We start from the raw sequence: 27,692 nt of genomic DNA on the forward strand, positions 1-27,692 counted from the left end.
GGCACTGCCTCCTCCCCTGCAGCTTCACCAGGAACCCCCTCCCCTAGTGTCTCTCCTCACTGCTGTCACTGTTGGGCCCTGAGTGATTTCCATGAGGAGTGTCGTTTTCATTCAGCTCTGTGGCCCAGTATGTGCCTGGGGCTCACTACATGACTGCCACATGCCTGGTGAGGCTCAGAAGGTAAATTCGGTTATTTGTCTGCTTTTGTAATAACAGGAACAAGAAATTGAGAGACTTAACAAGCTATTGAGACAGCATGGACTTCTTGGGGAGGTGAACTAGACGCACACCTTCTCCAGCCCAAAGGGAAGACCTGCCTCATGGGCTTGTGACGAGGAAGACAGCCGCCCCTCTGGGGCCATGTCGGGGAGAGATTTGGTTTGATGGCTTTGTCTCACTGCTGCGGCTCGGATTCTGGGGGACACAGCCTTTCAGAGGCTCTATTTCTTATCTTGGTGTGACTGAGAATCTCCCACCCCACACTGTGTAACAAATGTATCATAAACTATATTTTTCTCATGTTGAACACTTAACTCTTGCTTGAAAATGAACAAGCTGGACAATTACTAGCCGTATATAAAATTTAATCTCATCAAATGTACAGTTTTCACTTTTCACATGTATATTGAGGGATCAGTACATCCTTTCATATGAGCACTCTGAAAAACAAAAAAGAAAGCTATCTTAGCTATCAGCGCATTCTAGAAGTCTTTTACATGTCCAAGCTGTTCTAAATAGTTAACCACAATTTCCCCCAAGGAGGCCATTCTCAAGTACCCAGCCCCCTCCTCTGCATCCTCCAGCTTTTAGCTGGCTCCACCTAGTTCTGCCACCTGACAACATTTTCCTCAGTTACTGTACAATTAATGTATAAAATAAACTCTCTCCTTCCCTCGGGCCCTCCTACTAGATCCTTTCCAGCTTCAACTGCTTGGAATCACTTGGTGGCATCCCAGACCAGCCCACTAACTGGAGAGCAAGCTATCTCCGGTGCCTGGTACAGAAGTGGCAATTAGACCCAAGACTCTACTGTAATTAACATGACATTTGGGGGAAGATCCCCTTGTGAGGCCTTGTCCTCTACTCGCATGATTTTAAACAATTTGCTATTTTTGTACTCATTTCAGCAGGACCTGAAAAGGAAGAAAACCTGAACTAAAAATAATATTTTAAAAATAACTCAACATTTAAAGCAGGGGATGAATAAACTGGATAAACCCTCAACGCCTGCACTACTTGAGGGTCTGTCCTCTTGTCTTCTCAAAGGTGCAACTTGGTTTCCATATACGACTTATGTGTTGAGAGTACTGGAACTGGCTAAGACCAGATGATGCCCCCTTCTAATGTCAGACCAAGTAGAATGACATTCCCGAAGGGAGACAAGAGGAGGGAAGTGAGTGGAGAGGAAGTGTGCTGGTCTAGGGGCAATCTCAAGGGTTATAATAAAGTAGAATGTCTCCGAGGGACCATGGACCCCACACGTGCTGAATTTTGCAGATATGGTGTAGTTTCCTTATTTAACGACTTACATCAAACAAATGGGAAGAAGAAATTAAAGGGCAGCCTGGCGTTGATGGTTGGCCGAGCTCTGAAGCCTGCCTCTGCAGGTGCAGACACATCCACAAAAGTAACCGCAGTGGAAATAAGAATCGTCCTTTCATTTCCTGAGTTGGTCTGTAATACAAAATCAGAGTGATGCAAGCCTTGCCCTCCAGTGTGTTATCAGGATAACAAAGATGGGACAGCTTCCATGCCCTTCCTCACCCAATAGCTGTCAGTTCATGAATCTGATAGGTACGTGAGGGCTCATCAGTCACTAACTCAGAGAAGAGAGACAGTTTTCACTCAGGTTGTCCCTCACACACTGATGTCATTCATAACTCAATTCTGACAAGGATTTAAAAGATCAAATCTAAACAAGAATGCAAATGTGAACAAAACCACTTTGTTCAGTGGAGGTTTTTCCTTTAAGCAAATGATGACTGCTAAATTGTTTTAAGAATCCAGATTGTTTAAATTTTAATTATTATTTTTTACAAAATAATAAATTTCACCTATCACAGCTGAGTTTTGTCTGGCCTTGTGTCTTAACCTGAACCTTTAAAATTAGGCCTACCTCAGGAAAGGAAGATGAAATTAGATTTGCAGTTACATTGACTATTTTAGCCTGTGGGTTCAATAAGGATCCGTATTTAGTCCATCTCACTTCTACCGTCAGAGCCACTGGGAGCTGGCAGGAATCCTGTACAATAATATGCCATTAATCAATTTGAGTATTATACAACCTTAAGTCAAACTTAATCTGCAGTTCAGAGTTTTAATTATAAAATGTTTCCCATATTACAAAATGTTCTGAACAAGAGAATGAATAGACTCTAGAAGTTCAGATAAAAACAGCTTAGAAGTACAATGTGTTTTAAAAGTACTCAATGCTCCAAAAAAATTTTAATACCTAAAGCATAATTTTTCTAGCCCTTCCTGTTTCTAAAGAGACCAGCATTACCTGGGAGTTATACCCCCAACCATGGACCCTCCAGGGCCCTGACAGGTCTAACTGCACCCACCCATTTACATCTACCTCAGAGATTCTTTAGGAAAGGAGTTGGCATGGGGGGAGGAGGAAAGGGAATACAGTATTATTAATAGTCAGAAATTAAACCTGACTGCATATCATGTTAAAATGTACTTAGAGGAAATTCAAGTCCTTTCTCTTTGCTTATCTGATTTCATAGGTTGGCAATTAAGATGTTACGTCAGGGTACACAGGCGCTGTCTTAAGTTTTCAAAGAAGTTAACTCTCACTCTCAATGGAGGGCACTGGTGGCACAACGGAGCTGCCCAGTTCAGGCCTGGACACCGGGAGCTGGGCCCAAGACCTCTGTCCTAGGGTCTGTCTTTGCTCAGTCCTACGGGGAACATGGGTGAAGGGGGCCTTCCAGACCTCTTTCCTGTTTTACAGTTGGCAAATGTGATCATGTTAAAGCTGCCCAATGGGGAGATGGAATTCCACTGGAGTATTCTACTTTTTATGTATGTATGTGTGAAATTTTTCCACAATGAAAGGCTTTTAAAAATACATTTCTTTGGGGCATGCAAAGCTAGCATACCTGCTAAATTTGGTGCTGGCCAAAAAGGCAAGGGTGGAATTCCTTGGCTTAGCACTGTCTCTTAAGAAATTTGCAGGCTCAAAAATCCTTGAGAATATCCTGTCATTAGGAGAAGATGCAACACGCAGCTGGTGTCAACTGAGCCCAGCAGATGCTCTCGTGTCGGCTCTGCCTAGAAGGCTGGGATGAAACCCGCTCCGGGCCCTCTAAGCTCCCGACTGGCACAGACCCCAGCAGTGCTTGTGTCCATGCTGCTGCATCTCCCGCCACAACTTATGTCTTCCCTTCTGAGGGAGAAGTAACAACTGGGCATCTTAACCAATCTGCAAGAAGCTGGAAGCAATCTGCCTGGTTCACTGAGGCGGCAAAGCTGAGCCAAGACTTAGCTGAACCGCAGGGACTGAGTAATCACGGGTCTCTGGTGGGGACTCAGTGGGGAGGGTGGGATCGGAGCTAGTGAGCTAGTCCTCACCCCATTGTCCCCATGCTATAAATGTGCTAGGCAGATAATGAGAGGCCTGAAGAAACGGTGACAAGAAAAAGCCGGGCAATTAAAGGATAAAGATGGAGAGCACGCCTCCACTGAAGGGGCCGGCCCACACTCTGACTGCTGAGACAAAAGATAAAGGTGGGCAGAAGAACCACATGTGATCTGGAACCTATTTGTAGGATGTCAATTTCCATTAAACTCTTCTGGGAACTTTAGAATTGAAAGCTCTCATGGGTGGAATGCTTTTATAGACCAGGGAACAATGGATGGGACAGCTCTGCAGATGGGACAAAGTCTTACTGAAACAGTCCTAACACTTCACCTATCATATCATGATACCTAGAGAAGGCCTTGCATAACACCAATAAGGAACAGAATGGTGACTGGTGGTGGTCCCCATTTATAGAGTGACCACTAGGCACCATAAATGTTACCTGATTTCAACTCTCAACAAGCCCTGAGGGCAGTAATACAGCTATGACGAAAAAGAGGCTCAAACCCGTAAAATTGCTGGCTGAATCGCTGCTAACTACGGGCAAAATCAGTATTCAAGATCCAGGCCCATCTGACAACAAAGTCCAAACTCCCACCCACAGCCAACCACCCCCTCAACAGGTGCCCCCCGCCTCCATCTCCCCACAGTGAGAGGGGCAGGTGCACGCTGGAGACCACTAGCAAAGTGGTCTTCAGCTTCTCCCCATTTACCTTCACATGGGATGTCTGGGTGATGAAATAGACGGGCACCCAGTCCAGCACATCCTGGGCCTGGGAATTTCCAAAAGAGGCCACATAATCTGGAAAGCCCTGACCCTTTAGCAGGCTCTTCATCTTCTGCGCTACCAGCCGACACGTGAGAGCTTTGGTCAGTCTTTTGGGAAGGAGAATGAGGTCAAATGAGGTGACTGTTCAAACCTACAGTTTCTTTTTTTTTTAATAAATGTCAAGGTCATGTTTAATTATGACATTTCTCTAGCACATAAAAAGTACTAAAACAAGAAACAAGGGCATCTGTCTCAAGGTATTAGCCATCTTTATGTTACATTGGCCAAATACCTTACTTTAATACAGTGTTAGTACCCATATCTCTGATTATAGAATATTGTACCTGCAGTGTTTTTATTTTTACATTCCTCAACATTACACATATTCTCTCTAGTTTCTTTTCTCACTCTCCAAAAAGGGGATTATTTGAAGTGTTCACAAAGTGTTTCTCACTTTGTGAAATTTTGGTTAGCCAGGGAGATGAATCCAAAACAAAGTTTCCCAAACTATATTCCATGGAGAAGCTCTGTACAAGAAGGGTTCCATGGCCAAACATTTGGGAAATATTACATACCCATGTCCCCATTGAAGTACACTGACATACTAAAGAGTCTGAGAAGTGCTTACTTAGTAAGGAATCATGTTTTGAACATTAATTTGGCGCTTCCCAAACATATTAAACCACAGACTTACCCCTGCTGACATTATGGAAATATATCCCACAGAACCTCCTTTCAGAAATCCTAGTCTAACACGATCAGAATAATGTAAATGGTGAATTTTGGTCTAACCAAAATAATGATGTAGATACCCTGGGTAGATATAAGGATGGGAAGCAAGTGGCTTGTGGGGTAGGGGACCAAAAAAGAAAGAGCCAAATCTTCATCTCCCATAGTGGGAACTCAAATAAATAAAGTCATAAGAAAATAAACAAGCATCAGTTACTGGACAGCAAAGGGAACTACATTCAATATGCTATAATAACCTATAATGGAAAAGAATCTGAAAAGAATATAACTGAATAACTTTGCTGTGCACCTGAAACACTATAAATCAACTTTATACCTGAATAAAAAAATAAAAACAAAAGCCATAAAACAAAAAAAATCAAGAAGCAGCATTATATATGGGTTATTTAAAGATTTGGGGACAAAAACTCAACCATGAGTTGAAAGTGATTGCCTCTGGAACTCTGGGATAGGGAAAATGAAGGTGGTAAGTGCTGTCTTTAGAACAAGCCACAGAGCTGTTCAACAGTTTACATTATGTTTGACAATAAAAAGATAAATAAAACATACAAAGCCTTGATATTTTTACTCTGCCATATCTGATAAGCAGAAAGAGTTTTAATGATTTTCCTTTGAATCATGACAAACAGTTTATGGTTATGAGAATTAAAATTGGCAAACCAGAAACTACATCATTGTAGAATAAATTATTGTTACTATGGCTGCTACCCACTAATAATATGCTAATGAGCTTGTCAGCTGATGTAGAAGTTCGATTAAAATGGGAAGGGCTAGATAACTAACAAGGACCTACTGTATAGCACAGGGAATTCTAATCAATACTCTGTAATGACCTATACGGGAAAATTAAAAAGAGGGGATATATGTATAATGACTCACTTTGCTGTAAACCTCAAACTAACACAACACTGTAAATTAACTATACTCCAATAAAAATTTTATATATATATATAAAGTGGGAGAACACAGGGAAAACAATGGGAAGAATAAGAGTGTTTTTGGTTTTTTTGATCAATGCAAATAGGCTCCAACAGAAGCAAGTTGCTCTCTTACCTGAGTTTACAGCCAGACTGCATGTTGTAACCAAATAATACTGGGGCCCGGATACCCTCTACTGCTAAGCAGTCTTGCTCAGTTGTGCTACGAAGAAGAGTAAGTTGTCCATATCTATTCGTGGTCTGAATGATCCCAGACATTCACAGGTTAAGGGAGTTGCCCGGTACTGAAGCAGCAGATTCTTAGGAGATGGTGTCACGTGTGTGACATGAGATTTGAGTGAGATCCAAATATCCCTTCTCTAGGCCTTGGGGATTTTGACAGTTATTTCCCAGGAAAAGGGAAAATAGTTGTAACTGTTTTCCTTGATTAGGAGAGCCTCAGAAGAAAAACTCTCAGAAACTGGCCCTTCAAAATTAATTCCACATTTTCAAACCACTAATTTAACAGTCTCAGTTTAAGTGTAAAATCAAAGACCTCTAAACGTCTGTCAACCCTTCTGTCTGAAGGCTTTCCCTGTAAGACACTGCCGGTCCCTGGGCCATGCTGTCCCACCCCATCCCCTGCCGGCTGTGCAGGCCAAGCCCCCCGAAGGCAGCTCTGGCCGAGGCCAGTCTCTCCAGCCCTCAGGACCCTCAGCGATCAGAAGCGCAGCCCACACGCGCGGACAGGGAAATGAGGCTTCTCTACAGAGCCAAAAGGATATCCCTTCTGAGGCTGGAATCCGGCAACTAATGGGAGCCCCACCACATAACCAGGGTTTCCACTGAGAGGAACTGGCTTTGCGTTTTGCTGAAAGACAGTGCAGAAATGCCCCCAAGTAATTCTCACTTTAATAAGGAAATGGCAAAGGGAAAATGAAATGGTTTTCATAATGAAATCTGGGATTACCAACCAATGAAAGGATTTCTCCCCCTACTCAGAACTATAAATATATCTGCGGAGTGTAGGAGTACATCATGCTGTATAAGAACAAGCTCACAGGGAGGAGAAGCTTATTCCCAAGTGGAAAAGACACAAGGACTCTGGCTGGATTTTGTGACAAGCTTCCACAGGCTATATGTGAGCCCTTTGTTCCGAAAAAATGGTTGTAGTAATACTTCTAATTTGAGATTTTTTTTTTCACTAATTCATGATTTCTTTATACTTGGCAATTATTGATACTCATATGAAAACTTATCAAACTTACCTGAATAAAATAAATTTCAAACTTTTGCTGGAGTGGAACCATTGTACTGCTCACTGCTCCCAGAAGAAGAAAGAGATCGGCTTTTATTACCTCACCTGCATCTGTATATGTGAGGCTGTACGTCACCTAAAAACAAAAGGATATTTCAGATACATCTGTTCCCAATATGTTTCCGTAGCTGTATTAATAACTCACATTAAAAAAATATACATCTAGGAGGCTATCCCTTCCCACTTCTCATGCAGAGAGAGAAGCGTGTCTCTCCTGTCCAACCAGATTATGGGAGGTATTAGCTCAGCATCAGCCCCCACTGACAGGGGCATCTGAGCCTTTCTGTGCCCAATCACAGAAGGTACAAGTCAGCTGGCCTGGGCAGAATGTAAGCAGTCTATCTCTGCAGATAAATGTGTTAAAACAACAGCAGTGACAACAAATTATGATGTATTCTTATAAGTTACTAGGTTTGTGGAGAAAATCACAGGTGATTACTTCAGGGACAAAGAAGTGACCTCTGATGAGACAGGATAAAGGCAAGCAGGAGGCCAAGACAAGAAAAGCAATACCATTGGATGGGCCAGAGGGTGGCCAGTTACCCCTCAGGACCACACCCAGCTTGAGCCGGCCACAGACAGAGTGAACTTTCAAAGCCAAACTGGGCACCTACCTCAAGAACGACGTTAGTGCAGATTTCAATATGCCCCGCCTCAACAACACCCGGCTTTGATACCCTCAGTACTGTTGTGTCTTCCAGTCGGGTTAGTGTTTTATTTAGAGACCGGATGATGATGGACTGAACCGTGACAGGGACCTGCAAAATCAAGTCCTGGGTTACCGAACACACACTGGAACAGAGGAAGTTAACGGGTAAAAACAGTGTAAACGTGAAACTCACTTCCACAGGTACACTGCCGAGGAGGGAAACACACACTATAGAACAATATGCACACTAGAATTCCACACTTGTAAAAACACAGATATTTATTTATATGTAAATACATGCACACATTCACACAGAAAATATCTGAGATGGATATAACCAAAATGTTAAGTGATTACCCCTGAAAACATGTTCACACAAAAACATATACAAACGTTCAGAGCAGCATTCATAATAGCCCCAAACTGAAAATTACCCAAATGTCCATCAACTGATGAATGAATAAAATGTGGTCTATCCCTACAAAAGGATATCGTCCATAAAAAGAATCATCCTTAAAAATGAATGAAGCACTAACACACGCAACAACATAGATGAAGCCTGAGAACACGGTGCTAAGTGAAAGAAGCCAGACACAAAGGACCACGTACTATGTGATCTCATCTGTATGAAATGTCCAGAATAGCCAAATCCACAGAGACACAAAGTATATACAGTGGTTGCCAGGGGCAGGGGGAGAAAGCTGGGGTAGAATGAAAAGTGATAGCTAATGAGCACAGGGTTTCTTTTTGGGGTGGTGAGAATGTTCTGGAATTAGATAATGGTGATAACTGCATAACCTTGCGAATACACCAAAACCCATTGAATTGTACACTTTAAAATAGTAAGTTTTATGGTAAGTGAATTATATCCCAAACACACACACACACCTCCCATCATACCATCAAAGGCACACATACACTCTCACCTCCAAACTACAGCTCCTACTGATAAATGCACTTGCTGTATACATGCACGTGCACATTCTTCATATGGTCCCAGAAACCATCCTCCTAAACCCCCACAACCTCTCTGAATATACGCTTGACCCAACTTATACACAGCTTTTACACACACCCTTATATACATACATACTCGTGGTGGGATCATGAGGAAGAAAAACAGAAACAAATTTTTTAAGCAGAATCAAGAAATCTTGGTTAGATCAACGCTATTAAAGGATATTTTTCACTTATGCCCATCGCCAGTGGAGTGACAGAGCACCAAGCAATCTTTCAATGGCTTGACCCTCTAGATATTTTGGCCTCTTTGTACCATGAGACAAGTCTAATGTTTGCTCTAAATATCTGCTCTTAGAAACCACAGTTAAGGAAGGAACCTAACTTGTATCCGTTTGTTTATATTGCTTTGAACTTTGTCCTCAACCATGTACTATGCTGTTTTTAATTCAAAATTACTAAGTATTTAAGCTGTCATTTTATAGATAAACAAGTAGTTCTTATGTGTCTGTTCCCATGACCAAGAAGACCTGCAACTGTCCCTTGATAGTCAAATGCAAGAACATGATATTGTTCAAAAGCAAAGAGGATCTGTCATGAGACAGAGTTGCAGGTTGGCAACTCCAGTCACTACAAAGAAAGTCCTCTGCCTAACAGGAGCTCCACGCTACCAGGTAATTAGCTATAGAGTAATTAGCTCTTAAGGAAGTCATCAAAAGATAACCCTAGATTCCTTTATCTGAAATGCCCTGACTCAGCAATGATATACTGTGTTCCAAACAAGCGCACACCTTTCCATACCAGTCTCTGATGAAGCCATCCCCGAGGCATGTGGGTGTGACTGGCAGAAAGTGAAGGGCTCAGTTTAAACTAGCTTTGTAAAGACTGAGGGAGGAATGTAAGCGACAAGAACTGCGCTAGGCTATCACCGTGCATTCAGTCACAAGAATGAAAATGGTAGGGCTGCTCTGGTTTCCTGAATGTCCTATTCAGTCATATCCCATTCCCAAACTAACCACTGGCAAAGAACAAAAGCCCACTTAACAACAAAACTACAGGGCCGTGACAATCTTTTGTTGATGGTTCAATAAATACTGACAACAATTCCAAGCAATCACAATGAGCTTCGATTAGTGGGAAGACTTGATCCAACTTTTATATTCCTGATCCTCTAAGAGACTTTGGAAGCTGCATTTGAAAAAAAAATTTTTTTAGACACATCCCTGATATTAGATGACATCCTTCGGAGTTTTGATGCCACACAGATCTGAGCTGGAAGTCCTAGACTGCCATGGCTTGGCTGTGTGGCCACAAGATACAGAGACAGAATGTGTGCAAAACTTCTAACTTGGGGCTTGGCACACAGTAGAGCTGGTCCAGTCATCACTAAGAATAAGGTCTCTGGAGCCAGACAGCATGGCTTCTCATCCCAGCTCTGTACTCCCCCGCTGTGTAGCCTCGAGCAAACCAATTCATCTCTCTGTGACCCATGTGCCAGAGAGTGCCAACAACAGGACCTGCCTCCTAGGATCACTGGGACAACTAAAGGACTGCAGACACGCAGAGCACTTAGAACAGCACTTGGCACACAGTATGTGCCTTTGAGTCAAGTCCCAATATTCCTCACAATAGGTCTTCCCTACTTGACTGAACCAGTCCTTAGTCATTCAATTAACACCCAACCCATGAAGGGCCCAATACCTTCCAGGCATGCCTTAGTACAAACACTATATGGCGGACAGGGCAGCTGTCCCCACGGACAGTCCAACTTTGAATGGTATAAAATAAATGCACTCTTTAGGACTTCCCTGGCAGACTCTGCCTGCCAATACAGGGGACATGGTTCAATCCCTGGTCCAGGAAGATCCTAAATGCCATGGGGCAACTAAGCCCATGCACCGCAACCCTTGGGCCCATGCTCTAGAGCCCAGGAGCCGCAATGAGAAGCCACTGCAATGAGAAGCCCTCCGCACCACAACTAGAGAGTAGTTCCTGCTTGCTGCAACTACAGAAAGCCCATGTAAGGCAAGGAAGACCCAGCACAGCCAAAAATTTAAAAATATAATTTTTTTAAAGTACTTTCTTAGTGATCAAAAAATAAAATAAAATAAAGTACTTTCTTAGTGATCAGAGGTATTTGAGAGCTAGTCTATTATATGACTCTCAAACTGGGTCCCTGGGAGTTGTAGTGTTCCTCACAAGTGACCAGAAAGGAGAAAGATGGGGAAGTTGGGCAGGTAAAGGGTTTCTGACCCCACCTCTGCTCCAACCAGGGACTTTGGATTCAATTCGTATTACATACTAGGTAGGCTCTGCTTAAGATTTCACTTGAAGAAGCACAGTTGGTAACTAAAATAAGTTTGAAAGTGCCTTCACAGAGGAGGAAATCCAGGGCCACACACAGTAGTGTGGAGTCCAAGGTCAGACGACTATCCCTTTCCAAACGTCTACCTCACATGTCTGTGTCCAGAGACATAATGAACTCAGTCACAGCAGGTACCGTGGTCTGCAGTGCTTCCTGAGCAACAGATGCCTTACCCAGAGCTGGGCCTCACATCACATGCATTCTCTCCCTCCAGCCTTACGTCAAGCCTCTAGGGCAGACACCTTCCATCCACCCACTTGCGACTGGGAGACTGAGGCAGGTGTCATATGAGAAAACAACAGCAAAGCTGAGTTTTGAACCAAAGCCAACCAATTCCACAGGCTCTGGGATCTGATGACAAGGTCAATGCCTTGGCCTCCTTGGGGACTGTGGAATTCACAGGGAGGAGCAGGGTACAACCCCAAGAACAAGAACAACCCCACCATTTTTCTCTCTGACATAGCTGCAAAGAGACCACAGCCTCAAGACCACGACTCTCCAGGGCCACTGGGCTGGGGCCATGGCTTTGACTAGAACCTACCTGCAACTCAACCTGGAAGCTATACTGACAGTGCTCATCTCTTACACAGGTGTGTATGTTCACTGGGCACAAGATTTCTATCTTCTACACTGAACAGACAGTATCCGGAGCTAGCCAGCCCTCCTGACAAGAGGCCAAGAAGATAGCAAGGGATGCCCCGAAAGCACAGAGGCCAATCACACCCCTTGTCAGTCAAGACACCTAGGCCATTTAAACATGAACAAGTGTGGACTACAAAAAATAAAGGAATTTGAAAGTCTGACCCTTTCGCGATAATTTAAAAGAATGGTCTACTAAGGAATTTCTCTATTTCATTTCTGTTTGCTTTTGGCAAATGTTTTTGTTACTTGCAGTAAGGTACCCTTCCAGCTGTAAGTGTATTTATTTCAAAGGGCTCTAAGGTAAGACAATAAGTCCATTAAGTATTCTTACCTCTATTCCTGAACCAGGCACCTAAATAAAAAAGAACAACAAATTTTGTTATGTACAACAAAAAGAAGCACTGTTATTGCTTTTTCAGATGGTGCATTAAAGGGCATATTCCTCTTATTAAAGAGAAAAACAGAATTTCCTTAATCAAGGTCTGCCACCTATATATTTTTGTATCTGTGTCATCATAAAAGAGGTAACTTCACATTTTCCTTCTATATTCATTTCCTTCAGATTGGGAGCTCAATAACACAGCCCAGCAGAGGGTGTCCCAGGAAGCCTCCATGCTTCGGTGTAATTATTCAGTATTTTTCACATGGTCATCAGTGACATAACACTGTGGAGAAGACACAGCTCCCCTCCTTCTGGTCACTTGTGCTGTGCCTGTCCTCATGGGAAGGCCACCATCACCTGCCCAGGTGGCGCCACAGTCTCCTGGTCTTCCTGTCTCCAGCCCGAGCCCCCTGGAGACCAAGCTCCTGACCCCCCAGCATGGCCAGAGCTCTCTTCCTGAAGGGCTCTGCCGCCCTCCATTCCTGTCCCTACACCCCCAATCCCACTTCTCCAACCGCAAGATGCCCTATTAGGCCAATGGGAGCTTTTGGGGAGGGGGTTGAGTAGACATGTCTGGGGGTGGGGGCTCTGAGATGAAAGAGAATTGTGCCTGCATGCCTGGGGGACTGTTTACAGGACAACTGTGAGGGGTCACATAAACTGGAAGAATTCACAGGCGTAGATGGCTGACTTCGAGGAAAGAAAGAGGGAAAGGGTGGGAAGAGAAAAAGATTAAACTTGATTCTGAAAAGTGAAGTTGATGAATACAGATGCCATGGAACACCCCCATCCCCCACCGCCATCACCACACTCCCCTCTCAGTAGAAGGAAATCAGAAGGGGATGGGGGTTTTCACAATAATCATATGATTTTTAATCACTGAAAAATGTCTTCTTCCCTGCAACCCTCCATGCCACCCACCAAGTGGGCCACTGGCCTCACTCATCTATTCAGTTCAGGCTTCAGTCACCACAACCAGGAATAAAGGGCCGCTTCTCTTTCTCCAGCAAACCTATTTCCTGTCCTTTCCTGGGTATTTATTTTATCTGCCAATCAGAAATATAACTTTTTGGTGCTAGTGTGATCCTTTCTGTGACAGACATTAGATGTTTTTATAATTCTGAAAGTTTTGGTTATTAATAAAGGTTTTTTTAATTCAGGAGACAGACATTAGTGGTTACCATCAAAATGAATGAATGCAAAAAAGAAAAAAATGAAAGCAAATTATGAGTTAACTATATAAAAATAAAATTTTAAGTGATTCTTTCAGTATCTTTGGTATCAGTACACCAAAGAACTGGAGAAGAAAAATTCTGAGTGTCAATCACGTACTGAAATGATTCTCTACTTGTCATATTTTAAAAGGGTACGAAGAACAGAAAATAAACCCAATGAATCAAGTTTTACCTCAAAATAATTCTTACCCTCAAAATTTTAGGGCTGCTGTAATAAGCCATGCTCAGGGTTTCCATTTCTTCACACCGTTCCAAATTTATCCTCCTGGTGCACTTAACAGCTTGGTTAACCAGAAATGCTGGAAATCATAATATTCCCAAGGGAAAAGGAAAAAACAATTAAAAAGAAGAAAAATTTCTAACTAAGAAATTGTAATCTAAGTAAAACTGCAAAGTTATGACATATATACAATATGCTTCAGATAGGGTATAAAAAATTATTTTTCAAATATGTAATACAGTCACATGATTCAAAATTCAGAAAAAGATTTGAGGAGTTGTCTCCCTCCAACCCCTAGCCCCCAGCAACCACTAGTCCCCTTCCCCAGAGTGAGTCTGCATGAAGTTTCTTGTGTATCTTTCTGGAAATATCCTATGATATTTTCAGAAAGTGTGTGTCTGTGTCTGTGTCTGTGTGTGTATACACACACACTTTTTTTTTTAAGTATTTCTTTCCCCTTTTGGAAACAAACTCATAACATATATTCTGCCCTTTGCCTTTTTCACTGAGCAATGTATCTTGGAGTTCAGTCTATCTCAGTATCAAGAGGTTCCTCCTCCTCTTTTTACGGATAACTCGTATTCTATTACAGACACACCATAATCTATCCAACCAGTTTCCCACTAATGGAAGTTGTCTCCAGTTTTGCTCTAAAAATGCTGAAATCTATCATTTTGCATGTGGGCCAGAGTTTCTGTAGGACCAACTTCTAGAAGTAGAACAGCTAAGTTAAAGGGCATATCTGTCTGCAATTTTGGTGTGTGTTGCCCAAGTGCCCTTCACCAAGGCTGTACCAATTTTCAGTCCCACCAGCGATACAGACAAGTGCCTACTTCTCCACAGCATTAAATTTCTTTACACTTTACGATCCATTAGGTGGAAATGGTATCTCAGTTTGGTTCTAAATTACACTGCTCCTACTGTGTGAGCAAGGTTAAGCCTCTTCAACAGAACACATTTTCCTTCATGTAGCAAGTGTTGCTTCCTTAGGCCACACGCTATCATCCACAGCTTAGCGGGCTTCTGCATAGTGAGGCTGGCTAAGGATGGGAGAGCCAGGCCTATTGCCTTCTGCTGCCAAGAGCGGTTACTCCACAGAGTCTACGATGCTCCTGAAGGAGGAGGACCCATGGGAGGCAGCTGCGTGGGTTGCATCCCTGCTCACCACTGCCTGAGTAAGAAACTGAACTCATTTTCTCAGTTTCCTCATCTAAAAAATGAAGATAACCCTCCCTGAGAGGATCATCATGAGGATCAATGGGAAAAACACATGCAAGCGCTTAACACAACACCCAGCACACAATCAATGTTAGCTATTGACAAACTTTCGCTCCAGTGACAAAAGAACTTTCCAACAACCTCAAGAGTTAAACAACTGAGTGGGCTGGTTGCAGGTAGTGAGTTCCCCATCACTACAAATGCTCAAGCAGTGACCACAGGTGGCAGAAAAGATTTTGGCACGGGGCAGGGGTGAGGGGGAGGGGTTGAACTATACAACCTTTGAAGTGTTTTTCAACTCTAAGACTCTGTTTCTAGTTACAAAGTTTGTTTATTATGATTGTTATAAATTTAAACTAAGAGCAAACTCTGTTTGCAGAGAAAAAGAAAAACGCCCACTCTCTTACCTGCAGGGTTATTATCAGTGCACAGAGATGATGTAAGGGGAGAAGGAAATCTCAAAAATGAATCTGAAGTCTGCAGATGAACCCCATACTGCAAACAGAACAACCAACAGCTGTCAGGGTGCTACTAAGGCATCTGTTCAACACTCACTACACAGCTACTACGTGACAAGCAGCTCTGCAGGGATGATTAAAAAACAGATGTGGTCCCTGCCCACAGGGAGCAAACATCTAGCTGTCCCACCCTTTTCCGTTTAAGGCTGTGTGTTTCTGTGTATGCATGTTACAGAATTTGCAGGCTTTTTTATTCTAGGCTATTCTACTTCTATCCCACTGGAAGGGTAGCTAAGAGGCTGACACAGGTGCCAGCAAGCAGGGAACAAGCCTTCTCCTTCACTAGAGCTGGGAGGATAAACCCCTGCAGTCTTTCTGGAGGGCAAGCTGGTATTGTTATTTTAAATTTCCATTCATTTTGACCAATTTAATCCATTTATAGGAACATACCCTATGGATTTAATCAGACAAAAAAAATCTATAAGAACATTTATTGTGGATTATTTATAATAGAAAAACTTGAAACAAATGTCTATTAGATAGTGGAATGGCTCAGTAATAAATAATGACACATCCCTGGAAGGAATACTCTGTATCAGCAAAATGCAGCTCCAACACTAGCTCCTTCCTATACCTATGTTTTCCTCATCACTTAAATGGGGACTTCACGTAAAGTTAAGCATCCTTCCCAGGATTGTGTACAGTGAGATCTGAAGAGATCTGCCCAGTGCCTGGCAGGTGGGAAATGCTCCAGAAATGGCCATTTCTATAGTGACATGGGAAGATGCACAAAATTGATCATGAATAAAAAAGGAAATTTATAGCACAATGTGGATAACTAGAAATTTCATTTCTGCACAGTATTATACATGTATTTTAGTAGATGCATTAAAAAACCAGGAATATACACCCATCTGTTAACAGTGATTTTCAGTGTGCACTGTTTATTTTTTTTTTGGCCAAGCCACATGGCTTACAGGATCTTATTTCCCCTACCAGGGACTGAACTTGGGCCATCTGCAGTGGAAACGTGGAGACCCAACCACTGGACCACCAGGGAATTTCCTTGCAGTGTGCTTTAGTTTTAATTGGAGATGGGGACCTTTCCATTTTTACTTATGTACTTCTATACCTTCAACTTTTAGAACTAGCATAGGTTGTTTTATACTTCTCTTTTAAAAAGATGCTTCCAAAAATTATGACACTTAGTCAAAGTTAACACATAACATATTTAAAGGTTTATGAAGGAATGGATAACAAATACCACACATCTTCCCAAAGTCTGTAAAGCTACACACAACTCTGAGAAGAGGAACCGGCCTCCAGCCCATCCACTCTGTTTCCAGCATCTCTCAAGCACTTTGCTGCATCTTTTGAGGTAGAGAAGAAAAAATTCTGCAGAGACAAATGAAAGCTTACCAGAGGATATATGCCTCAGTACTCTATGTCAGAATTCAACTACTCAATTTTAATTTTCATTTTTGATCTATGGGCACAAACACTGTTGTTTGGTTTATAATATCAATTCTGTGTCTCAGGGAAGCTAGCTTACTGGGAACATACTTATAAAGACAAAATATTTATGACAGGGTGAGTGTACTTAAGTTCCTGGCTCACCTCATATTTTGCAGTTTGGGGAGCATCCAGTCTGGTTGAAACATCTGATTCTGGATTTAGCGAAAAACCATCAGGTGTTTTCATCAATTTATCAAAACTGCTTTCATCAGTCACTTCTGGATTAATAAAGGATAATGCAGGTTTATCTGTTTTTAGAAAAAGTATTTTATATTTTAAATCAATATAAAGTATAATATGTATAGCATATACAGTATACATAGTATTTAGGAAACAGTCTTTAGTAGCAATAAGGCTACTGTGAAAGGCTGCTGTGAAAAAATTAAAATGTCTCTAAATATTCACTTCCCCCAAGATTTCTTGATTCTTATTAAATAGACTCCCCAGGCATGGCCTCTTTCTCTACTGTGGAAGCAAGAGTTTTCTAAGGCCTGCGGGTAAACAGCACAACAGAAGCCAATAATAATCAATCTCTTTCTCCAGTCCATGGACTCATAAACTGTATAAACCTCTCAGGGGCAACTCTCTCCAGATGGCTAGGGGAATGAAAGATCCTTTTTCTACTCTCACACAGCCACCTCCGAAGCCCAGGACGATAATATGCTCTGTACGTGAGAGGTGGGAGGAGGAGGGAACAGGCTGGTTATGTTCACTGGGCCTGTTACAGTGATTGACCAGCCATTACTGCAGATTACAAACCATAGAGCATCCACCTAAATTTTCAAGTGCAAGGGGACAAAACCAAAATATAAAGACATTCTGAAAAGATGATAGTTTTATTGATAAAACCATGAATGTGTCTCTGATCTTGATAATGTTTTATACTTTGGAACTAGACATCTAATTGAGCTAAATGCTCAGATAAAAATAAAGATCCTGTTTTCATGCAAATACCCTTAGTAAAAATAAAAGAGAAAAAAGGAAATTGAAACCAAAGCTGAACCTGACTCTCAACCATTAAATCAAGAGGAAATGCACACGCACACACACCCCCCCCAAATAAATCTAGATTCTTAGGCATGTCTACCTTTTATAAACACCTTTGAAATAAAATATGAGAAATAAAGCACGAGAATTCAAAAGAAAACAACAAAAGCACAATTAAAGAAAATGTGCATGGCCACAGGTTTATAGTTACTTGCAGTTGTCTGTGGAATGGCCTCAGGATAACCTCTAGCCAAACCATAGAATAACTGTTTTAAATCTAACTTGATGTGACATTTTTCCATAAAACAACTTTTAAAAGAAAAAACTTCCCAGAGTTTTACACAGTACACCAATATCAAATACTTACAGTTTGTAATATGAACACAGAAAATAGATGGGTTGATCTGGTCGACAAGTTTAAATACTCTCTGAGGTGGGTCTGCTGTAAAATTCAATGAATAGACAGCTGCTTTTTGACTACAAAAGTGACTATCACCCCTGAAAATTAAAAAAAATAATAAGACAAAGTTTTAAGGCACAAGCACACAATCTTAGCAAGATTATTTTAGAACTGTCAGATGCTTGCACTGTACTAAGTTAACAACTACATGGAGGATATTTATGAAAGTGTGATGTTAGAATTGAATCCACTTTTATTTAGTTTATTCAGTGCTAAAATGTTCGGCATTTTAAACTTTCTCCTCTAAAAGTGAAAATATTAAGACAACTAGAATAACCTTTAAGGAAATCTTGTCAAGTATGGAATACAGATGAGAAATGATTTTGATGTAAATGAACCTTGCAAACTCTGATGGAATATTCAATTATACAAAATTTTGCAGAACTTCATACTGTTTATAAGTACCCAGAATGGATCCAAAATTCCTTGTCTTTAGAATAAAGCTGTCTTCATAAATGAATGTGAAAATGAGAAAAAGTAACATCATCTGGAAGTTTGGGGGCTTAGAAACTGCAATTACAGTCAAGTCTTCAACCAATCCCAGACATAACAAACCCTAATCAATTTGATATAGATACAGACATGGTTTAGGGAGATACAACAAAAATGAGATCATATTACATACCACTTTAAGGCCTTTTCCCACTTAATATAGAGTGCCCAATAGTTCCCATATCATCAAATGTTTTTGTATTATTATATTATATGGTTTCACTGTATACCAATTTATTAAGCTAGTCCCAATTTTTTTTAACCAATCCTCTACCATTGACTTAGGCTGTTTATAATTTCTCCTGATTATATATAATGCTTTAATGATACCCTTGTACATACATTTGTATTAATGTCTCCAGTTATTTCCTTAGGCAATATCTCCTGAAATGGAATTGCTGGGTCAAAAGGTAGGTACAAAATTTGAGGCTTCTGAAACTTACTACCAGACTGCCTTCCAGAAAGGCAAGATGCAACCTCACCAACACTTGTTGGTGAGACAGCATGTTATCAGTTTTTACCATTTGCTAATTTCATGGGCAAAAGCCTGTTATCTCATTGTTTTAATTTGAATTTTCTCCTTTACTAGTGAGGTTAAATATTTTTCCATATGGTTATTGCTCACTGGTATTTCTTCATGAGTTGATTAATTTTTATGAGAATGTTTGTCTTCTTGACTCATAAGAACCCATATTAAGAATCTCTTCTGAGTGTAGAAATATTTCTTCCCAGTTTGTTAACCTTTCAGTTTTACAGTGTCTTTTTCCCACACAGAAGTTTTGTTTTGTTTTTTTATGATCATTCCTCTTTTAATTGAGGTAATGATTAACTGATTTTTTAAAATAACGAAGTTGTCAACCTTTTCTTTTATAGATTGCCTTTGGGTTTATCTTAAAAGACATTACCCGGGACTTCCCTGGCAGTCTAGCAGTTAAGACTCCCCACTTCCACTGCAGGAGGCATGCATTCGATCCCTGGTCGGGAAACTAAGATCCCACATGCTGTATAGTGAGGCCAAAAAGAAGAAAGACATATCCCTAACCCAAGATTAATAATATTCACATATATTTTTGTTTCATTAATTTTTTTAACATTTCACTCTTCTACCTGTTGGTAATTTACTTCAGTGTAACATTATGAAGCAGGAATCTAATGTTAGTTTTTCAATAATCATCTGGCATCATTTACTGAATGATCCAACCTTTACTCCACAGATGTGAAATACCATGTTTACAATAAATACCATATTTACATTAAATACTTAAGTAGAAAAAAATACTTTAAGAAAACTGGCTGGTGTAAAATCAGTACACACAACTGACTTTTGGCCTTTCTATTCTCTTTCAATGATCTACTTATCCATAATTAATTAATACACATTATATTCATTATTATAGTGTTACAAATGTTTTAAACCTAGTAGTTTGCTTTTCTTATTCAATAATGTCTTGGCTGTTCTCATCTGTTTATTCTTCCAGATGAATTTTAGAATCATTTTGACACATATCCCTCTCGCATCTGACTGGAATTACATTATAATAAATTGAAATGTATAAGTAAGTAATGATTCTACCCATCCCACTACACAGATTATCTCTCTCCATTTATTCAAATGTTTTATGTCTCATTATATCTTGAAGTTTTCTTCACATAAATTCTGAATAGTTAAGTTTAATTCTATGATGTTACATTTCTATTGGTGTTATGATTAGAATCCATTTCCACTATATTTCTGGGATGGGTATTGCTGGGGGATTGACTTATTTTGTATCTGGCCTCTTTTCCAAATGCTCTGTATAGTTCTAACGGTAAAATGAGCTGTTATCATGGGCATAAAGAGTATTTTGGAAAAACCATGAGTAGCATAAATAAGAAAAGATCCAGCACTGAAAATCTACGAGTCATACTGGGCCTTAAAAGATGAGGAGGAGTCAGACAGAGAGGGAATGGGAGGCTAATCCAAGTGCAAAAATGACATTGGCCAAGGATGGGTACTGTACTGATGGTGTTTAGCAAACAGAGTACCAAAGCTGCGTTGGACGAAGGATTCCAGATGGGGTTGCCAGGAAATAAGATGTGAGAGAGGCTGGGGTGGATGGGAATTCAGGTTATGGATTCTATAGGTAATGAGAGTTTTTGAAGGATCTTTAGAAAGGGAGTGACAAGATGAGCCGTGAGCTTATGAGGAGGAAGGGAGTAGGAACGGACAGACATGAGGGCAATCATGGAGGAAGATTCAGCAGAATGGGACTCTTGACCCCACCCCTTCCAGTCAGCAGCTCTCTAATTCTGTGCAGTGAATCAGCAGCACATCTGTACATTTCTCTCTAGTCCACTGTCACAGCCTTCTGGGTGAGAGAGGGGCACTTATTAATCCTCATCTGCAATAGCTTCCTTCTTGGTTCCCCGCCACCAGGCCTGGTCCCTGGGATCCACTGTCCATGCTGCAGCAGAATTTATTAAATTGGGAATCTGATCCCCTCACTCCCCAGCCTCCTGAAGAAGCCAGGAAAAATCCAAACCCCTCAGCATACACACAAGGCCCCTCAGGACTTGACCCCTGCCCTTCCCCACACTCCTCTGGCTCCACCCTTCCTCAGCCATGCTGAGCTACCTGCAGTTAAGGCAACAGGCTATACTCCTTCAGCCCCAGGAATCTGCCATGTGGCTCCTTCGGCCAGGAATGCCCTTCCTGACTCCATGCTGACCAACTTCACCTGTCCTTCAGGACTCAGCTCAGCTATCTTTCTAGAAAGACCTCCCTAGTCCAGCTGTCTGGGTTAGATGCCACTCCCCTCAGTTCTCCTAGTGTTTGGTGCAGAAACTGCCATCCACTCATTTGTCTCCCTTACTCAGTGAGCTCGCTGAAGACAGGACCATGTCTCACTTGTGTTTAAATCCCTGGTACTGGCACACGAGAGGTGCTCAACAAAGGCATGGTGAACTGTAAAAGACAGCTTAGCCATGAGAAGGCAAGGAAGAGGCACAAGTCAGGGGAGCCTCTAGGTTTCTGACATGGGTTTCAGCCTGAAAGAACGACGGTAGAGAAAGTCAAAGGGATACTCAAGGGTCAGTTAAGGGTAGAGCAGAGAAATTCATTCATCCATTCAACTCATTTTTAATGAAGGCCGACTACATGGTAGGAGCTATCCTAGGCACTAGGAATAAATGATATATAAAAGAGATAATTCTTACTCTCAAGAAGCTTACATCTAATGAGGGGGAAAAGACACTAATCCACTCATCTTAATGATAAATTTATAATTTTTTGAAAGGTAAGACTAGTTTATGACAGTTCAGTATATATAAATAAATCTTCTATGAACTGGAATCTACATAACAAGAACACCCAATTAACTAGGATTGTTAGTTTTCACTATTTCTACACTTCATACTTAGAAGGTCACAAGCAAAACTAACAAAAAAACCCTGAAGAACTTTCCTGAGGGCACTACGAATTCACTTCTAATTTCTAAACCACGGTGCCACAAACCACACCTAATCTTGTAAATAAGTTTTACTGAAATGTAGTCACGCCCATTCATTACATGCCTGCTTTTGTTCAACAATAGCAGAGTTGAAAAGCTGCAACAGAGCCCACACAGCCTGCAGAGCTTCAAGTGTTTATTATGTGGCCTTTTACAGAAAAAGTTGGCTGACCCCCATTCTAAATAGTCTATATCTAAAATTACGGTATTGGCTATTTTTTTTTTTTAAAGAACTACATTCTAAATTATGATCACAAATCAGAACAGATATCTCACTCTCAAGCTCCCGGAACTTACTAATGCAGGAAAATAGAATGATTTTCAACAAAGACTGAACCACAGTGTAGTTCAGGTAGCCAGAAAAATAATCTGACTACAACACCCCATGCTCCAGGCATTTTAACAACATCGGAAGTAGACTGGATTTCCCATTGGTCAATAAAATAGTTTCTCATGGGAAAAACACACTTCCAAAAAGCATTCAACCTATCAAATTTCAACTGCTAAAACTTCGTACAAGACTGAATTTAAATTGGCTATCTCTGAATAATAAATTGGTCCCATCCTGAATAAATTAACTTCTTCTAAGTGCTATTATTTTATCAAAAAGCTTTGAAATCAGAATTACGAGAACCAGGTAACTCAGAAGAAACTGTTTATCTTGCAATCGACTGGGAATGTCATTTTCCTTTATTCTCCTACACAATGTGAACTGTGAGAATTCCTGGTAGATTCATCTACTAGAAAGGTATAAACAAAGCTTTCTTTTCTAATTTTCGTTAGAAAATAATGTCTACAACAAAAGCTGTAAAATTAAACTACACTCTTCACCCTAGGCTATACATGAGACTAATTCACAGATACAAAAATGTGACACCTTATTTGTTTACAAATCAAAGTGAAACGTAATTCAATCTCTGAACACAGAGATTTCATTATAACCTTTGTGAAAAGTACACTCTCACTTCTCTTTTGCCTGCACTATCATCTGGCTGGATGCAAATAAGGGATAGATACTGTTCTACAGAGGCTTCCCAGGTGGCTCAGTGGCAAAGAACCCATCTGCCGATGCAGGAGTTTGATCCCTGGAGAAGGAAATGGCAACCCACTCCAGTATTCTTGCCTGGGAAATCCCATAGAGAGGAGCCTGGCGGGCTATAGTCCACGGGGTCACAAAAGAGTTAGACACGAGGGCTTCCCTGGTGGCTCAGTCAATAAAGAGCTGGACACGACTTAGCAACTGAACAGCAATAACTCTTCAATATATTGATTTCGACAGTATGGCTTCTGAATGATGCAGAATTCAGGAAATCAGCCTGGGTTGATTTGGGTTTTCTCAGCCTGGGGGTGTTTTCACTTTCTGTCCCTAAATTTTATAATCTTGGTCCAATTCTATCAAAACTTCGTGTTACAAACTTACGTGACAACTGGAATTGAGCAGGCAGAAAAGACACTGAAATCCACGGAGCTGCAATCAGGATCACAACAGCAGTTGACATCACACTGCGCTGGAGACAAGTCACAGACACACAGAGCAGCAACTGCAGAAACGAGAGACACGTGGGGCGCAGAGCGTCACAATCTACAGGTAGTGACTGCCCCCTGCCACTGCAAAGTACCAAAAATCCATCTCAAACAAAGGTCCGTTTTATTCTTCCTACTGCACTTTGGGGGAAGTCTGTGAAGTGAAATGAGTCAGTTTGAGCACTCCTCCATCCGAGGTTTTCCCAAATTGGCCAATCATCTGACTCGCTTGGAAAGTTCTGTTTGCACTCTCCCTACAAAGACTCTGATTTGGTAAGCTAACTGTGAAACCCAGACACCTGGGCTTTTCAAACACTTTCCAGGTGATGCTGATAATTAAAATAGGTTTAAGAATCAACACGGAAAAAAAAAAAAAAGAATCAACATGGTAAATCACTTGCCTGACCTAAGAACCATCGGTTTAATATTGCAGATTTCTAAGCTCCTCTGGAGATTCCAATTCAGAGGAAGGGCCCACTTAAGGCTACTAAGAATCAAAGTTCTCAATTTTGTTCCTCTCCTCAGATGTCACCTGCAGCTTTGACGCTGAGTCCATGTTCACAGGCTATTGGCCAAGAATCCAGCTGGCTCACGTTCCTTGTACTTGGGGTTCTAGAAATATCTTTGGTAATTCAGAGAGTAAAAACATGGGAAGAGGTAGGAAGCTCCACTTATCAAGTTTTAATTTTTAATAATGATGACCATCTGGATTTTTAATTCCTTATTTCAGGCTGTCAAACAGGGAGGTGTGGAGGTGAGGGGAAACTTAAACAGCAGAGCATGAGAATGATAAACACTGAACTCATGGTAGTTTAATTATTGCTGAAAGGAGGGAATAAGATCAGTGCTTCAACCTTACCTGTAACGTTGTTTCCTTTTTTTGAAAAAGGATTTCATGCAAAAAATAAATTTTAAAAAGGAATCTCAAGCAAATGCTGGTGGACAATCTGCACAACATTCTTATTAGCATTTATGAATTATTTTATAATAAAAATGAGCTTTAGAAGGAATTCCCTGGCAGTCCAGTGATTAGCACACAAGTGCTCAATCCCGGCTCAGGGAACTCAAGACTCCACAGTCTGCAAGGTGTGGCAAAAAAAAAAAACAACTTTAGAAAATATATACCTCAAAAAAGGGACAATAATAAACTCTGGGAAGATGAATGTCAGGAGAAGAGGAAATTTTGGTCAGTGAATACACAATCCATTCTTAGAGACACAAAAGTTCCCCCCCTAGAGTTTACATGTTTCTCTCTAGCCAAGGACTCCCTTGTGTCCTTAGAAAATTATAATACCTCTCATGTACACTAATGTAAAAAATAAACAGTGTTGAGACACCCTGCCTTACGTGTTTGAAATTAATCTTGATTTGTTTTACAAAACTTAAAACCCTTATAGAACCCTAGTAGCTGTAAGACTACTAGGGACAAAGCAATAGTATCTAATAACTATACTTAGGAAAGAAAAAAGGGTCTCTATCCAAGATGAGTGTACTTAATCAGCCACCAAGTATCTGCTGAGTACTCGCAGGGTCTGAGTAGCACTCCGCTGCTCTTCCAAGCCTCTTCACAGCTACAGGGTACTAATGAAAAGAGCTCAGATTCAAGATCAAAGTTATCGTCCTTCTCTTGGACCTGTAACCCACTCTGCAAAGGGTGGTCTAGTTCTCCACTCAGAGTCAGTCTCCTGCTACAAACTGTACCTAGGGTGTGACCTAAAATGAGGCAAGTAATTCACGAACCTAAAAAATGGCAATAACCCAGGGACTTCCCTGGTAGTCCAGCGGTTAAGACTCTACCTTCCAATGCAGGAGGCATGGGTTCTAAGTTCCTACATGCTGCGAACTGCAGCCAAAACAACAAGTTAAAGAAAAATGGTGACAACCTAACATCATAAGACTGTTATGAGGATTAGATGAGACACACCACAGATGAAATCCTTAGCACAGGGCTTGCTACATAGGAAGCAGTTAATAAATGTCAGCTGTCATTTATTACCATTACTTGCACAGATCTAACCAGAGGCCCTTTAAAAAGACAAAGGAAAAGAAAAAAAAAAAAAAAAAAGACAAAGGAAAAGTGCAAATTCATCCTCCCATACTGGAAAAACAGCCCTGAACACACGACCTATTAATGATGGTTCAAGAATAGCTTCATTTGGGGATAAAGTGCATTAACAAATGAAATACTTACATGGATAAAAGGCAACTCAGCCCAAAAAATCTTAAGAGAATTTCAGATGTTGAATACTCTGCTATATTCTGTCCCAAATTATCACTTAACTTCCCTGCTAAATTAAATCAACTATTTCAATATAAAACAAAGTTTTTATATTAAAATAGCAAATATGTTTCTCTGTATTTTTTCTGACAGACTACACAATTTATAAAGGAGAAATAATGGTTCAGTAACTTAAGTCCTAGAGTTCAGAAGGTCAGCCAATGATGACTTTTATTTTTACTAATACTGAGCCTGACTCAATTAAGAAAGATCTTTCTTAAGAAGGGATAAAAAAAAAAAAACACTGCATATCTACTGGGTTACAGAGGACTTAAAAGGGATTTTTTCTTTTTTGAGATCACAAACCCATTTGTCAAACTACTCACTGCTATGAACCTTCACTCCAGAAAAATGCATATTCACAAAAGTTAGCACTCAATTTTGGAGTCAGATATCCCCTGAAGTCATCCATGTTAAATCAGATTACAAAAGTCACTAGCTGTGTAACTCAAGGATTAGATCATTTTCTGAGAAATATGCTAATTACCCTTAAAGATGAATCTTAAGAAGTGGGCATAACCCCTCACCCCATAACTCCCTACCTTCAACTCAACACAGGAGGACTTGACCTAGTCATTTTCTGTAAACTAGATTTTCTGCGTCTCTTTTTCATAATTGAAAAGCCCAACGTATCCTATGCACTTAATTCCCACAATTGCCTAGAAACTTTCAATTTCAACTGAAAAGCTGCAAACAAGTATTCATTCATTAACACCTTTGGCATTAGTGTTGTCCAGGACCACTGCAAGTACTTCTAAAGATTTTTATATTGTCTCACTTGGCTATCTGAGCTTCGGTTTTCTCATCTGTATGACAGGGATAACATCTACCTCTAAGGGCTGTTGAGAGAATTAATACCTACGAAACACTTAGCAATGACTGCACACTTTAAGTGGTCAATAAACGTTAACTATCGTTATTATTACATCCTTACCCGGGTTACCACCCCCCGCAGGTTGAACCACTGTAGATCCCCAGGAATTGGTACTTGGTTACCCACCGTCCGTGACCGGGGCGGGTCTGGGGCCGGAGAAGGGCCTGGAAGCCCTGGGGATCTCAGGGGTCTTAGAAGATAAAACAGGTCGGAGAGTCGTCGGGACTGGTTTGGTGGAGTTGAGGCCCTCCGTCGTTACCACCAGGGTTGTCCCGGCCTGGGCGCTTACGGAGGCCCAGCAGTCTAGAAGAACGAGCAGGAGCCGCGGAAGGGCCCGCGGCCCCATTGCTCAGCCTCAAGCCGAGGCTTGTGTGACTGGGCGACCGCGCGTTACCTAGCAACCGCGGCGGCTGAGCGCGGAGCATCACGGGAAGGGTCGCGCGAGGCCCGGAGAGACTGAGGGACGGAGGGCGGGGCCTGGGCGAGGCGGGCGGGGCCTGGGCGAGGAGGGCGGGGGCGGAGGGCGGGGCCTGGGCGAGGCGGGCGGGGGCGGAGGGCGGGGCCTGGGCGAGGCGGGCGGGGGCGGAGGGCGGGGCCTGGGCGA

General features: G+C 41.4%; 2 protein-coding genes across 5 annotated transcripts in view; one reads left to right on the forward strand and one right to left on the reverse strand.

The window, feature by feature from the left end:
* Positions 1–598, forward strand: part of HVCN1 (hydrogen voltage gated channel 1) — a 30,990-nt gene extending 30,392 nt beyond the window's left edge. For all 3 annotated transcript variants that reach the window (XM_061141924.1, XM_061141922.1, XM_061141923.1), the window contains one exon: positions 218–598. In XM_061141924.1, coding sequence (XP_060997907.1) covers positions 218–283 — 66 coding nt within the window. In that variant the 3' untranslated portion in view covers positions 284–598. The remainder of the gene's footprint in view (positions 1–217) is intronic.
* Positions 569–27,473, reverse strand: TCTN1 (tectonic family member 1). 2 transcript variants are annotated; one of them, XM_061141920.1, is made up of 15 exons: positions 27,215–27,471; positions 23,833–23,953; positions 18,340–18,470; positions 17,088–17,233; positions 15,420–15,507; positions 13,764–13,873; positions 12,289–12,309; positions 7,959–8,102; positions 7,295–7,420; positions 6,812–6,897; positions 6,163–6,303; positions 4,304–4,466; positions 2,118–2,243; positions 1,531–1,675; positions 569–660 (listed from the first exon to the last, which is right to left on the reverse strand). In XM_061141920.1, the coding sequence occupies exons 1-14, from the start codon at positions 27,432–27,434 to the stop codon at positions 1,532–1,534; spliced, it is 1,767 nt and encodes a 588-aa protein (XP_060997903.1). In that variant the 5' UTR covers positions 27,435–27,471; the 3' UTR covers positions 569–660; position 1,531. The 2 variants fall into 2 exon arrangements, with proteins under 2 accessions (XP_060997903.1, XP_060997904.1); XM_061141921.1 differs by lacking the exons at positions 569–660; positions 2,118–2,243 and having other exon boundaries at positions 1,157–1,675; positions 27,215–27,473.
* Positions 27,474–27,692: the final 219 nt, after the last annotated feature.

Source organism: Dama dama, chromosome 5 (assembly GCF_033118175.1).
Source record: "Dama dama isolate Ldn47 chromosome 5, ASM3311817v1, whole genome shotgun sequence".
Lineage (NCBI taxonomy): Eukaryota > Metazoa > Chordata > Mammalia > Artiodactyla > Cervidae > Dama > Dama dama.